General features: G+C 36.1%; 1 protein-coding gene across 14 annotated transcripts in view; it reads right to left on the bottom strand.

The window, feature by feature from the left end:
• The window catches only part of EVI5 (ecotropic viral integration site 5), a 222,915-nt gene that overhangs the window by 135,155 nt on the left and 72,692 nt on the right, over positions 1-15,068 (bottom strand). For 13 of the 14 annotated variants that reach the window (XM_014550019.1, XM_014550018.1, XM_014550017.1 and 10 more), the window contains exons 3-5: positions 6,852-7,041; positions 5,984-6,208; positions 5,115-5,189 (exon numbers count right to left, since the gene is read on the bottom strand). In XM_014550019.1, coding sequence (XP_014405505.1) covers positions 5,115-5,189; positions 5,984-6,208; positions 6,852-7,041 — 490 coding nt within the window. The remainder of the gene's footprint in view (positions 1-5,114; positions 5,190-5,983; positions 6,209-6,851; positions 7,042-15,068) is intronic. The other variant, XM_014550024.1, reaches the window with a different exon arrangement.

Consider the following 15,068-nt stretch of genomic DNA (forward strand, 5'->3'; position numbering starts at 1 on the left):
TGGTAAAATGATAATACTTCCATCATCTTTTGAAGGTAGTCCCAGAAATATGCAACAGCGATATCAGGATGCTATGGCAATTGTAACGAAGTATGGCAAGCCCGATTTATTCATAACCATGACATGCAACCCCAAATGGGCAGATACATTCTACTCATTTACTTTCATCTCTGACACTTCTATTATAGAGAAAAGGCAAATAGCAATATTAAGATATTTCCTCTAATTAATTCCCTTTTACTGTGAACAAATTTGTGCACCGGGCCACTAGTATCAAATAAGATAATAAATGTAAAAGCTCTGTAAGAGCTACACAGATATTCATAATACTTAAGCAAATAACACTTATCTAAATTATTAAGTCATCTTTCTCAAATTTTCTAGCGCTCATTCACTCACATTATACCAGTGTGTTTCAAAAGAGGAAACCTCAAAGGATCTCTAGGCATTCTTCTCACTGAAGGCTGCTTCCAGTAACAATACATTTTCCTGGCCATGTTGACACAACCAAGACAGGAGCCAAGAGTTACTCTTGGCAAAACCTTTCCTCCCACTCTCTCTCCCTTCCTTCCGTCCTCCCTTCCAACACACATAACCACAATTCTCCCTCCCTGCCTCCCTTCCTCCTTTCCCCCCTCCCTTGCTTCCGTCCTCCCTTCCAACACACATAACCACAATTCTGCCTTGGAAACCATCCTCATTAATCCTCTTAAGCCCTACAACCCCACTGATTTAAGTCAGTCACTGAAGAAGAAAAAAAAATCCCAGAATTCTCATCCTATGTGATTCTACTGCTCCCCTAATTTAACCCCACTTACAACCTTCCCAAAACCTCTTCCACAGAACTTTCTAGAACTCATAATCTGCCATCAACAAAATATCCTAACTATATCCTCAATCTCTTTATCAAATGTTCTTTCACCTTCTTTTCTAATTGAAATCTGGCTTTCCCTTAAGAACAGTTTGACACAAAAACCTGGCTCTCTTTCGAGGTGGCTGTTTTATCTCCCACAGCACTGAAAGAAGCCATGGGGTAGAGAGGTACATAGCCCTTCTTGAACCTCATTGTCACTTCCACAGCATTAACTCCCCATTCTCTTGAAACACATACCAGTAGACATTACCCATGATTCCTCTTTTTTACAGCATCTACAAACCTGTGGGTCATCCCCTCAAACCACACTCATTTTCATGTGGATTAAGGACACCTGTGGCCTAAGACACCTCTGGCTTCCTTTGCTCCAATGATCTTGGCAGGCAGTTACTAGCTCAGGCTCTACAGCCACACCACCTACGGTTCAACTCCCATTAACAGCTGTATGACCTTCAGCAAATTATTTAACTTCTCAGTTGCTCAGCTTTACTACCTATCAAATGGGTATAATAATAGTACTTACTTCACAGGGATGCAGTGAAGATTAATGTACATAAAGTATTTACAATGATCTGACCTTGCAGTCCTCATTCATTTATACACTACCTTAACTTTGTTCCCAACTCTCTCCTGTGCTCACTTTACTGTTATATTTATTCACACATTTAAATCCACAATTACTTTGTCTTTCTCTCTCAGTTATAATCCTAACTGCAAAACTCCACCTTTAGAAAAATCCAACTCTGTAACTACATTTAGGCAGCAGAAAGTGTCTGGGTGGGTAAAATAAAAACACTTAGCCCTGCTGGCTGGTCTCATTTTGAATTTAGGACCACTAATCTCAGTGGATCTTTAACGCTGTCTGGTATATTTTATTTCTCTAATTCAATCACTCATTCCAGACTTTCTTCTCTGTCCTCAAGCTTCCACTTGTCTCTAAGCTAATGACCTTGTTTGCTATTTCAGTATTTTTTTAATAGAAGCAATTAAAAGAAAACTGTCCCATTCTCACGCCACCACATCTACCATTCCACCTGCATCTGAACCCATTTTTATAGCCTTTAGTCTCTCTCTTCTATCTATCAGCCTGGACATTCCCCCAATGCCCATCTCGTATTTCCACCTGCACATTTATATCCCCACTTGGATGTCCAACAGACAGCTTAAATCACATTCCTAATTTCCTGCTACTTCTTGTCCCATACTTCTGCTCAAAAACCTTATAAGTCATCATTCCTCCTTTCTCTTTTACTCCACATCCAATCTATCAGTAAATCCTGCTGGTTCTACATTCAAAATATCTTAAAAATCAACCACTTCTCATCATAACATTGCTATTTGTGGAAAATCACAATGTTGTAAAAAGCTATACTTCCAACATTAACATTTCTAGTTTTTTTATTATTATTATTTATAATCTAATGTTAGAAATAGACAAATATTCTGCAATAACACCTAGTCCAAACCACCATCAAGAAAGCAGTAATCCGTGGTCTGGACAACTGCAAGGGCTTCCTCACTGGCCACCCTGCTGCCTCCCTTGTGCTCCCTTCCCAACAACCTACTCTCCATACATCCTGAAGCTGCCAGAGTGATCCTTTCAATTCGTCATTTCAATCATTTCACTCCACTGCTCAAAACAAAAAGCTTCTCTAGTGGCTTTCCATATCCTCAATGAAAGCCACAATCCTTATAGGTCCTATATGACATGACCCCTTACCACTTCTCCAACCCCATCTCCTACCACTACCTTCCACTTCTCCTCCAGCCCCTCATGACAGTTACAGTACGAATAAATCAATTAATCTCCCCTTTTTTTGTCTTACAAGAATTTCTTCTCTTGTGAACATACCAAAAAAAGTTACAACCCGCCCAGGCGGCATGGCTCAGTGGTTGAGCATCAATCTATGAACCAGGAGGTCACGGTTGGAGCACATGCCTGAGTTGCAGGCTCGATCCCCTGTATGGGGCGTGCAGGAGGCAGACGATCAATGATTCACTCTCATCATTGAAGTTTCCATTTCTCCCTCTCCCTTCCGCTAAGAAAAAAAAAAAAAGAAAGTTTCATCCCGCCTAGCTGGTTTGGCTCAGTGGATAGACCATCGGCCTAAATCCTATAGAGCTAGCTAGGTCAGCTGTTGGAAGACTGACTCATAGCTCAAGTAGAGATAACTGCTTTTTAGATCATCAATAGAAATGTTATTTCGGAACTAATATGAAAGTAAAAGGAACAGAATTGTGACAAAAATCACTGGTCTAATAACAGGGATATTTGAGTCCAACAGTGAAAGGTCTACCAATACTAACCAATTACAAATTAGGAAAATCACAATGTTGTAAAACAGCTATACTTCCAACATTAACATTTCTAGGTGTTTTTTTTTTCTTGTTATTTATAACCTAATGTTAGAAATAGACAAATATTCTGCAATAACAACTTCTGGGTGCAGTTCTTCTATTATAAAGCAAAGTAAAAACCAGTCATTTTTACTATAAACCAGTGTCTCTACATCAAGTTTTTGAGACTCAGAAATGTGTACATCCCTAATACGTATAGAGCTTTAAAACTCAGAACTGTTAGCTAATTGAAGCAAAGTATTAGGAAACACAGTTTTTGAATCTTATTCTGCTTTTATCTATCATGATATGTAATCTTAGGAAGTCATTTAACTTTTATTGCCTATCTACTATGTGCCAAACATCATGCTAGGCTTTTACATATATTATCTCATATAGCCCTCACAATGAATCTGAAAGCAGACAATACTGCCTAATTAAGACTCAGAAAGTTTCATCCCGCCTAGCTGGTTTGGCTCAGTGGATAGACCATCGGCCTAAATCCTATAGAGCTAGCTAGGTCAGCTGTTGGAAGACTGACTCATAGCTCAAGTAGAGATAACTGCTTTTTAGATCATCAATAGAAATGTTATTTCGGAACTAATATGAAAGTAAAAGGAACAGAATTGTGACAAAAATCACTGGTCTAATAACAGGGATATTTGAGTCCAACAGTGAAAGGTCTACCAATACTAACCAATTACAAATTAGGAAAATCACAATGTTGTAAAACAGCTATACTTCCAACATTAACATTTCTAGGTGTTTTTTTTTTCTTGTTATTTATAACCTAATGTTAGAAATAGACAAATATTCTGCAATAACAACTTCTGGGTGCAGTTCTTCTATTATAAAGCAAAGTAAAAACCAGTCATTTTTACTATAAACCAGTGTCTCTACATCAAGTTTTTGAGACTCAGAAATGTGTACATCCCTAATACGTATAGAGCTTTAAAACTCAGAACTGTTAGCTAATTGAAGCAAAGTATTAGGAAACACAGTTTTTGAATCTTATTCTGCTTTTATCTATCATGATATGTAATCTTAGGAAGTCATTTAACTTTTATTGCCTATCTACTATGTGCCAAACATCATGCTAGGCTTTTACATATATTATCTCATATAGCCCTCACAATGAATCTGAAAGCAGACAATACTGCCTAATTAAGACTCAGAGAGAGGTTAAATAATCTAGTCCAAATTCACAGAACTCAGTGCAGAATTAAGATGCAAAAACCAGCCTATGTAATTCAAATCAAATTATTTCCAAGGTTTCCTTTCAGACTATATTTTAATCTGAGACTAAATATAGAGTATGATGGACTTTTTAATTTTTTTTAACAAGGCTGAAGAGATAACCACTCTATGACATTTCCCTTCAAAGCTAAGATTATTCTGTCCCTGACTTCTGAAAACATCCCACTCAATCCCACTGTCAACAGAAATATATACCATATCCCTGGTGTGACTGAGTACCACACTTAGAGCCCATAACAAGTCCTCAAGAAGTCCTATATAATTTCCGAAGATGTTGTATAACATAACATTGCATACCAACACTTGAATCATGTCCTCCTTGGTTGAAAAAGATTACTCCTCCTTAAATATTGACATATTTAAAATATGTCAATATTTAAAAGTAGATACAGGCTTTAGTAAATACTGTGGTCCAAATGTAAATACCAAAGTGGTGAAATTTCCTTTAGTGGAGGATATTATAGCATGTTATTTTCAACAATTTTAGTAATCTTTTAAAGTGCAAACTAAATGCTCCTAATTAAATTGTGCTTAGGAAAAAATGCCCAATAGCAACTTACACTTAATAAAAAACAAGGATACTTTTTAAATTCTTCAATGCAACTTTAATAAATAAATTGGACATTTAACACTTGTACTAACTTACCTGCATAAGCAGCAGTCCAACTATAAAAGCACTTCCTTGACAGTAACCAACCTCACGATCCACTAAAGAATATGCCTAAAAAGCAAAAAATATTGTTCAAAATACTTTAATATATTATACTTTCCTTCTCTAAAAACTTAAAAATAGTAAAACAAGTAAATTAAAGACTATTTTTAAGAAAAACTCTTAGTTGCTTGTTGTAAATGGTATACTATAAATATTTAATAAGCAAATGATTTATTACATCAATTTTTCTTTTGACAATTTCCCAATTAGAAACTAACAACTCCTAAGGACAAAAAAAGAAAGAAGTTTGTACTTGGGAAAGTAACAATACTTAAAAATAATTTAATATGTATATTAAATAAAAATAAGACTACAAGGTAAAGAAAGCTTTGGCAAAATATAAATGATTTAATAAGAAATCAGTATTTCACAGAGGTAGTTGGAAGGGAAAGATACTATGGAAGAGGAAAAGGCAATACTGAAGAAAAATTACAATGGCACAGACTTTCAATGGCTAAGAGCTCTTAACAACACTGACGACATCAAGTAGAAAAATTTGTTCCCAGATACTGAAACTCATAGAAGGTGAAGTATTCATTTTCCTAGAGGATCTCTCACTGTATAGTGATTTCTAGGCTATTTGATTTTGGCCAACTAGTACTGAGCAATGTAATGAATTTTCTAATAAGTGCTCTAAACTAAACTGTAATGTAGCATCAGTATTAAAGCAAAAATTATGCTAAAGCCAAATTTATTGCCAAAGCAACTGATTATTGGGGTGAGAGTTCATGCTTCATTGTGAAAAATGTATACTTTCAACCTTCTGAGAATTCACTTCATTTCGAAAAATAAATAGAACTTACCTTCATTACATTAAATAAAACCTCCTGTCCAAAGCTATCTTTTTCCTTAAAAAAATTGTGTTCGGGATAAGTTCTAGCAATGTCCCTTCGGATCAATTTTTCACAAGGTGAAGTCATTTTCAGGAGTTCTGCATATTGATCCTTGATTGGCATACTCTGTGCACTGCATAAAAGTTGCCAAACTATTGCTCTAAAATGGTGAGGTATCCCTTTACGAACAAGTTCCTAAAAACAAAAGTAAAATTTTAAAATGAATTACTTAAGTCTCCTACCTTGAAAACCAAAGAAGACTTATTGGGGGTTGAAATAGAGTGGGAGACCTTTACCAAGTTTATAATTCACAAAGCTAGTTTTATAATAAGACTTGGGAACCTTTTAACCAATACTAAGATTTGGCCCTTGGGTGTATCCTGTTCTGGCTGGTGAAGGAAGGGCTATAATGTTATAAATTCTTATAATCTCACTCAAAGTATGATCTCTAAAGGTACTAAGGACTCAATAATCTGCAGAGCTGTGAATGGCAGTACAATAACCATCATCTTATAAAGGGCTGTTATCAGACAAAAAAAGAAAAGGCTACATACTAAAAATGCAAGGATGTCACAACTACATTTCTGAATCTATAAAACGATAGAATTTTATCTCTAAAATAATTTTCACCTATATATTTCTACAATTAGGAGACTTCTATAACAACTGATATTTACAAATCAAAACTTCTATGGGGACAAATAAATGAAAACATATAAAGGACACTTCTTTATTACAGTACTTGGAAAGTAATTGAATCTGAATTTTAATCCTCTATCAATCTACGCCTGATTCTCTTTGGGATAAGAGAAAGAACTTCAACAAAGAATATAAATACCTTAATGTGTTTTTCCTTCTTTTTGTGCACATCTTCCCATTCATTAACAAGTCTTCCCCAAAGTATCCAAGAATCTTCTTCAAGGTGACTGAGGTTGCTAGAGGCTGATGAACTTGATATAAGGGAGGAGCCACTGTTTCTTCTTGACCCATTTACAGATTTCAAAGACTTACTATCCGTCTCTAACAATCTAAAACATAATTAAAAATTGCTCAAGATCTAATTTCACAGTAATACTAGATAAAGTAATGATGGTACTTTTAGAGTTTCACTACAGCAATTTAGTCATAGTTTTAAAATATGTATAATTTCAATAACATTTGGCTGCCATCTATAAAATTACTGCTGTATTTTTCATCTAAGCATAGTAATTTCAAATTTTGAAATAGTAAATTATGTTAAATATTTTAGTCCTACTAATCTCATCATAATGTCCCTTCATCTCCAATTCAAATTCAAATTTGGAGAAATTTAGTGAGAAAAATGGTTGGGAGGGCTTCAGGAAAAAAGAAACTATACTTGGAAAAGCTATAACAAATTCTATGGAAGAACTAATCCTATCATGTTTACAATATGTCCAGTACTAAAAAAAGTAAGGAAACATCACATAAATTAAACAAATCCCTTCTCTTTTTTCATTTTACTTCACCCATGTATAACTAATCAATAATTAAAAGTGTTTTGTTTGGACCATGCAGTTTGTTATAAAAAAAACACCTAAATAATAAAATTGGAAAGACTTCATTTAATTTTTACACACACATACATTTGTATTTATGTATAATTCTGGATTCTCTTGAAAAATAAGATGGAGCAAAATTAGGCCCATAATCCTGCACAGGAACAACAAGGTATAGTGAACAGGAGCTTTTATCCACTCAATCGCCCAAAAACTCAGGCCAACTAAAAGCTGTTATTTATCAGTGGGCTTGCACTGTTAAACTGAGACCTCTCCATTCAGAAAGTCCTGTTGGCCTTTGAGTTTAGAACCCTGTGTTTCTTCCTTATCTGTAGAAAGATGGGTTGAGATAAGTTTACAGATCTATTCCAGGATTCATCACAACATCAAACCCATACTATCTCTTTCATATATACACCAACTATAAAGAAAGACTGGAAAATATGGCTCTATCATTATAAAGATGTAAATTATATGTTATTCAAATAAGGGTCCTAAAACATCTATTTGTATACTGAACATGGCTACCACTCACTGCTTTCTGAAATGCTCCCAATACTAACTTATGATATATTGAAAACTAATAAAGAAAAAAAACATGATTCAAACACTATTTAGCAGATTACAGGAATACCCTTTGTGAGACAGATTTATATCTTACTCATCTTTAGATCCCTAAAAGCATTTAGCTCAGTGAAAGTACATAAAATACTGACTGAATTGAAATAAAATGAAAACCCCCATATTAGAAACCTTCAAATTCGAGATGTCCTATTCAATAACAATAATATAAATTGAGGAACTACTATCCTTATTCATAGGTAGGATAACATAATACATTTTCATGGCAAAAATAATTTAAATAAAATGTCCCAAATATTGCTAGAAATAGAAAAATGTACACAGCAGTCAAATTAAGGGCCAACTATTGCCATAAATATTCTTTATTAAAAAAACCATAATTAATGATGATATTTTGACTTTAAATACTTTTCCCCCATGGATCATAATATATCTTATAGAAAAATTATTATACATATGTAATTTTATATATGATTATAAACCCTAAGAATACCAAATGAAATAGAGAAACAAACTTTACTAAAATAACCCTTACCTAAGTTCTTTGTTTCACTTAATTATTCATCGAATGCTTGTTATATGTCAAATAATTAACTGTACCACTACCATCAATAGAGACATTCAGTTAAAAAGAACATAATGATATTTCCTAAGCTAAACATAAGTATGAGATACAATGGACGTATAAATGATAAGGTACCTAAACAGAAGGCTTTTAGAGAGTCAGAAAGGTCTCACATTGCCAAATTGCAACTTTTGGAATAGACAGGAAATGCCAAGTGAAGTTCATGGATAGGGTTAGAGAAAAGGGTTAAGCAGTTCACTTTCAGAAGAAACTGAAATAACATATACAAAATTGTGAGAAATATTTACAAATGAAATATTTCAAGTAAAGACATAACATTATTTAAAGATACTGTCCATGCCTTAACTCACATGACATACAAACATGACTTAAAATGGACAATAGGGCTGAATATAAAAGCTAAACTATAAAAGTCCTTGAAGAAAACAGGGAAAAGTCTTCACAACCTTGGAGTGGCCAAAATTTGTTAATGGGACAAAAGGAAATACTAACCATAAGAGAAAAAATGAATAAAAAATCCAAACTTAAAATGCTCTGTGCTTCAAAAGATACCAACTATATATATAAAAGCCTAAGTAACTGGCCGACCAGCTGACCGGCCAGACAGTAGCTATGACACACACTGACCACCAGGAAGCAGACACTCAACACAGGAGCAGAAACCACAGGCATGGAAACATGGAACAGATTGATGAATCTCAGAGGGAAGGGGGTAGGAGGGAGAGATTAACCAAAGATCTTATATTCATACCAGAGGCCCAGTGCACGGATTCATGCACCGGTGGGGTCCCCTGGCCTGGCCTGTGGGGATCGGGCCTAAACTGGCTCTCCAACATCCCACCGAGGGGTCCCGGATTGTACCGGTCCTCTAGTTAGGAAAATAAAAAGGTAAACCACAGACTGAAAAAAATTTTTCAACATATATATCTGACAAAAGATGGCATCCAGAATATATGCAGAACTCTTAAAATCAATAAGAAGGCAAACAACACATTTTTTAAATGAGTTAAAGACTTAAACTGACAATTTCCAAAACAAGATAATCAAGTGGCCAATAAGCAATTGAGTGCTCAACATCTTTAGTCATCAGGAAATGCAAGTTAAACCAAACTATGGACACATTAGAATGACCACACCAAGTGTTGCCCAGGATGGTAGCTATTATAACTCATATACTTGATGTCAGAATTCAACCACTTTGGCAATTCTTTATAAACTTAAATACATTTTCATATGACCCAGCAAGAGAAATGAAAACCAATGTCCACAAAAAGACTTGCAGTTGAAAGTCCATATAAATTTTATTCATAATAGCCAAAACTCAGAAACAACCTAAATATCCAGAAAATAAATGATGAAATTGTGACATATTCATTCATTGAAATATTAAGCAATAAAAAGAAACAAACTGCTGATATATACATTAATATGGATGAATCTTATAATCATTAGGTTGAGTGAAAGACAGATGAAAGAGAGTACATATTATATGATTCTACTTATATGAAGTTCAAGAACAAGCATATTAAAGAAGAAAATATAGGAGTAAATCCTCATGATTTTGGGTTAGGTAAAGTCTTCTTAAATATGACACCAAAAATATTAGTGCAGGAGGCAACCAATTGATGTGTTCCTCTCACATTGATGTTTCTGTTTTTCCCTCTCTCTTCCACTCTCCTTAAAAAAAAAAAAAATCAATGAAAAAATATCCTCAGGTGAGGATTAACAACAACAAAAAAAAGCTTGCAGTCCTCTCCCATCAGAAACTGATGGAGTTTACTTTATATAGATACTAGAGGCCCAGTGCGTGGATTCATGCATTGGTGGGGTCCCTGTGGAGATCAGGCTGAAACCGGCTCTCCGACATCCCCCGAGGGGTCCCATATTGTGAGAGGGCGGTTCGAGTGATGCACCCAGAATCAGGGTCCCTCCTCTCTTCTCCCAATATTATGTCACTTTCTCTCTGTATCTGTCTCGCTTCTTTCATCTCACTTTACCCTAAGTTTGTCGGTAACTGAGGACTTGTGGGCATTTAGCTGCAAAATGCAATTTAGCAAACAGGATTTACTTAGCTTGGAATCTAATCAGCCTAGGGCAGGACCCTGCTCAATGTCAGGCTCCTGCCCAGCCCCTTCCACCCAGGCAGAGTCCTGTGGCGGTGGGAACCTCCTTCTTCCCACCTGAGCTGCTCCTTCACCTCCTTCCCTCCCCAGAGGTTGCCCGCTGGCGCTACTGTCCACCAGGAAGGAGGGAAGCCACAGCCAGTTTCCCAGCTGAGAGTAGTAGGGGTAAAATTCACTGCCTCCACTTGAAATGGATATTAAGCAGATGGGCCGGCATGGGCGCCAGACGTCGGGGCTGCAGCCAGTAGGTCCTGTACGTCTCATCATTTAGCTAATCGAGTGGAAAAGTTTCTGTATGGGCCAGACCCACAACCTCTGCAATGGGCTAGAGACCCGGTGGGGAGCCAGATCCGAAGTGGGGAGCCAATGGGCTAGAGATTTGTGCACCGGTGGAGTCCCTCAGCCTGGCCTGTGGGGATTGGGCCGAAACTGGCTCTCTGACATCCCCCAAGGGGTCCCAGATTACAAGAGGGCAGTTCTCGAGTGACGCACCCCGGAATCGGGCTCCCTCCTCTCTGGTTCCAGGTATATCACCAGAGAACTGCAGCTTGGCAGCTCCTGAGTTGAGCATCTGCCCTCTGGTGGTCAGTGTGCATCATAGCTACTGGTCAGACAGTTCAACGGTCATCTGGTCACTTAGGCTTTTATATACATAGATTCCAAGCAGATTTAACTGCTGGACTTTTTAATTTAAAAAGAGATGATATGAAGCTAAGCTAGTTGCAACTTAAAGAATAGAATAAATTATTTTAATTAATTATATCATCATATGCTTCCAGAAATCTGACAACTGATAAAAAATGTTAAACAATCCTCAAAGAAAAGAAAAAGAACTAAGAGTTTGAGTGAAAATCTAAAGGCCTCTTCTATGATTAAAAATACATATATTTTTAACACAGAGACTTAAAAATATCTGTTTTTACTATCTTAATGTTCATGGCTATGTTACAGAGCATATGCTCAGGAAAACTGAAGTACCAATGCTATAGTGGTAAATACAAAATTAAAGATGATCTAAGTCAGCATTGTCCAACAGAAATATAATGCAAGCGTTTTATGTAATTTTAAATGTTCTAGTAGCTGCATTTAAAGTAAAATGAAACAGGTTAAATTCATTTTAACATTTTATCAAGTACAGGCAAAATATTTTAACATGTAATGAAAATTTTTTAATTGTGAGATTTTTTTTTTAAATCAACTCTTCAAAACCTGGTATATATTTTACTCAGAGCATATTGCAATTTAGATCAGTCAAATTTGAGGTGCTCATTTGTCACATATGGCCAGTGACTACCATAATGGATAGTATAAAGATATATAAAGTTGCCCTGACCGGTTTGGCTCAGTGGATAGAGCATCGGCCTGTGGACTGAAGGGTCCCAGGTTCGATTCCGGTCAAGGGCATGTACCTGGGTTTCGGGCACATCCCCAGTAGGGGGCATGCAGGAGGCAGCTGATCAATGTTCTCTCTCATCAATCTTTCTAGCTCTCTATCCCTCTCCCTTCCTCTCTGTAAAAAATCAATAAAATATATTTTTAAAAAAAAGATATATAAAGTTTAAAACATTCCTGCTTAGCATATCAAAAATAAAAGGTACAATGCATATAAGCATAACTAATGGACATAAGACACTGGGGGGTAAGGGAGGGCAGGGGATTGTCAAGGGCGGGGGGAAAAAAAGGACACATATGTAATACCCTTTGTAATACTTTTAGCAAAAAAAACAAATAAAAAATTTTTAAAAATAAGTAAATAAATAAAAGGTACAAAGATATAAAGTTTCAAACATTCGTTTACATATTAAAAAATAAAATGCATTTACTTTAGTTTAAAACAACCCTTTCCATTTCCTCATCAATTTTAAAAAATAAATAAATAAATAAAAGGTACAAAGATATAAAGTTTCAAACATTCGTTTACATATTAAAAAATAAAATGCATTTACTTTAGTTTAAAACAACCCTTTCCATTTCCTCATCCTCCTATCTCAACCCCCAAAACCTGCTAAAAAGCAAAATCTGAATCAAATAATAGAATGTAAAAGGAAACAATTATGATTACAAAGCCAAACTTTTAAACCATGCAGATAATGGCCCACTCAAAAATTAAATCAGCAACATTCATTTCCTTAATTACACTTGAAACATACCTCCTTAAATCCATCTCTAGCAAAGCCAAGAATACAAATTCTTTGTATTTTGAAAAAATAACTGTCCCATTTCAATTTTAAGGCTATAAATTATTAACCTTCATCAAACAGATCTTTGACATTGTATCGAACCATTTCTTCACATCTTTCTGGGAATGCCACAAGTACTTATTTTTCAAAAGTGGTAACTGCAGTAAAATTATAGGAAGGAAAAAGTATAATTATACAATTTGATATTTTCATGTTTCTCATTTTCATTTTCTAAAATACTACCATTTTTATACTTTCTGAATCAAAAAGAGTTAAGTAATATAACCAGAGATTCATCTACATTTGGAGAAGTGAAGGAAAAATACTAAAAGAAAGCATCTCCCCTGTTAAAATGTGGTGAGCCAGCATAACCATGGCATACTCAGCCCCAGGGCACCTTATGTGCCATGCCAGCTCAGCCTGGTTCAGTGACCCTTAGAGGGGGAGGTGAAGGATTGAGAAAAGACAGACAAGAGAATGAAAGCTGGGTCTGGGTGGGACGCTGCTCCCAGATGGAGAGACAGCGCCACGGACTACAAGCCATGTCTTTATTTTATAGACAGATTCCACGAGGCAAAGTAAGGGCGTGGTCAAGATGTTTACAACATTCTCATGAGTTTCGATCCTACTCAATTACATGCACCTGAACTCTGTCAAGCCCATATTACTCAGACACGTGGGGCCACGAGTTCGGACCATAGATTCAAGCTTACAACTATAGCTGTTGGCTATAATTGTGCTGGGAGGGCTCTGCCCTCCAAGCTGGGACTTGTACATGGCAATGAGAGGACTATGCCCTCTCATTAGTCCGAGGCTTGAACCTGTCCAAACACTGTAGCCGCTCTCCACATTAAAAGTAGTTGTGTCTCATAATATTTACATATATAACTTGCATATTTACACGACGAACCACAGAAGTGCTCAGAGAAAATTTAACTAATTATTCTTACAATTTTCCCTTGGACTTAATAGGTTGCTGGGGTATTAGGGGAGAACAGGGAGTAGGAAAGCAAGATCTTAGTGTTCATCTTTTTTTTTTTTTGAGAATTCTTAAGAGTTTGAGTAAAACTGATGACATAAGCTGGGGAGCAAGACCTCAAATGCTCCCTGTCATTTTATTTTTTACTAGAGTCAGAGAGATGTGTTTTCCCACCAGGATTGTTCACCTAAGGCAAAAAAAAGATGTCATTACATCCACCCATTCTCTACACAAAAATCCTTCTCATGGATCTGGGTTCCAATAACTGAAGAGGGGGAACGAGGAGAAGGGGGGAAGGGAAGAGGGAGGGCAGAGGAATAAATGGTTGCAATGCCAAACTCAAAATAAAGACTTAAATGTAAGACCTGAAACCATAAAACACCTAGGAGGAAAAACATACAGAGTAAACTTTGACATTGCTCTTAGCAATATCTTTTTAAAGCTGACTCCCCAAGCAATGGAAATAAAAGAAAAAATAAGCAAATGGAACAACATCAAACTAAAAACTTAAAAAAATAAAGACAACCTACTAAATGGGAGAAGATATTCACAAATGATATATCAGAAAGGAGTTAATATCCAAAATACATATGAAACTCAAACAAGTTAACACCAAAAAAGCAAACAATCTGATTAACAAATGGGCAGAAGATCTGAATAGACATTTCCCCAAAGAGGGCATACAATTGGCCAACTCACATATGAAAAGATGCTCATCACTAATCACCAGGGAAATGCAAATTAAAATCACAATGAGATAACATCTCACACCTCTCAGAATAGCTATCATCAATAAATCAATAAAATACAAGTATTGGAGAAACCAAGATGGCGGCATAGGTAAACACCGGAGATTGCCACCTCGCACAACCACTTCAAAAATACAACTAAAAGACGGAACAGACATCATCCAGAACCACAGGGAGGCTGCCTGAGTGGAAATTCTACAACTAGAAGGAAAGAAAAAAGCATACCGAGACTCAGAGGAGGTGCGGTGCGGAAGTAAAATACAAAGGTTCAGAGGTGCATGCGGAGAGGGCTGGCGGCTGAGGACAGGATTGTCTTTTTCAATCGGGAGGGAGTCTCAG

The sequence above is a fragment of the Myotis brandtii genome, unplaced genomic scaffold (assembly GCF_000412655.1).
Source record: "Myotis brandtii unplaced genomic scaffold, ASM41265v1 scaffold58, whole genome shotgun sequence".
NCBI lineage: Eukaryota > Metazoa > Chordata > Mammalia > Chiroptera > Vespertilionidae > Myotis > Myotis brandtii.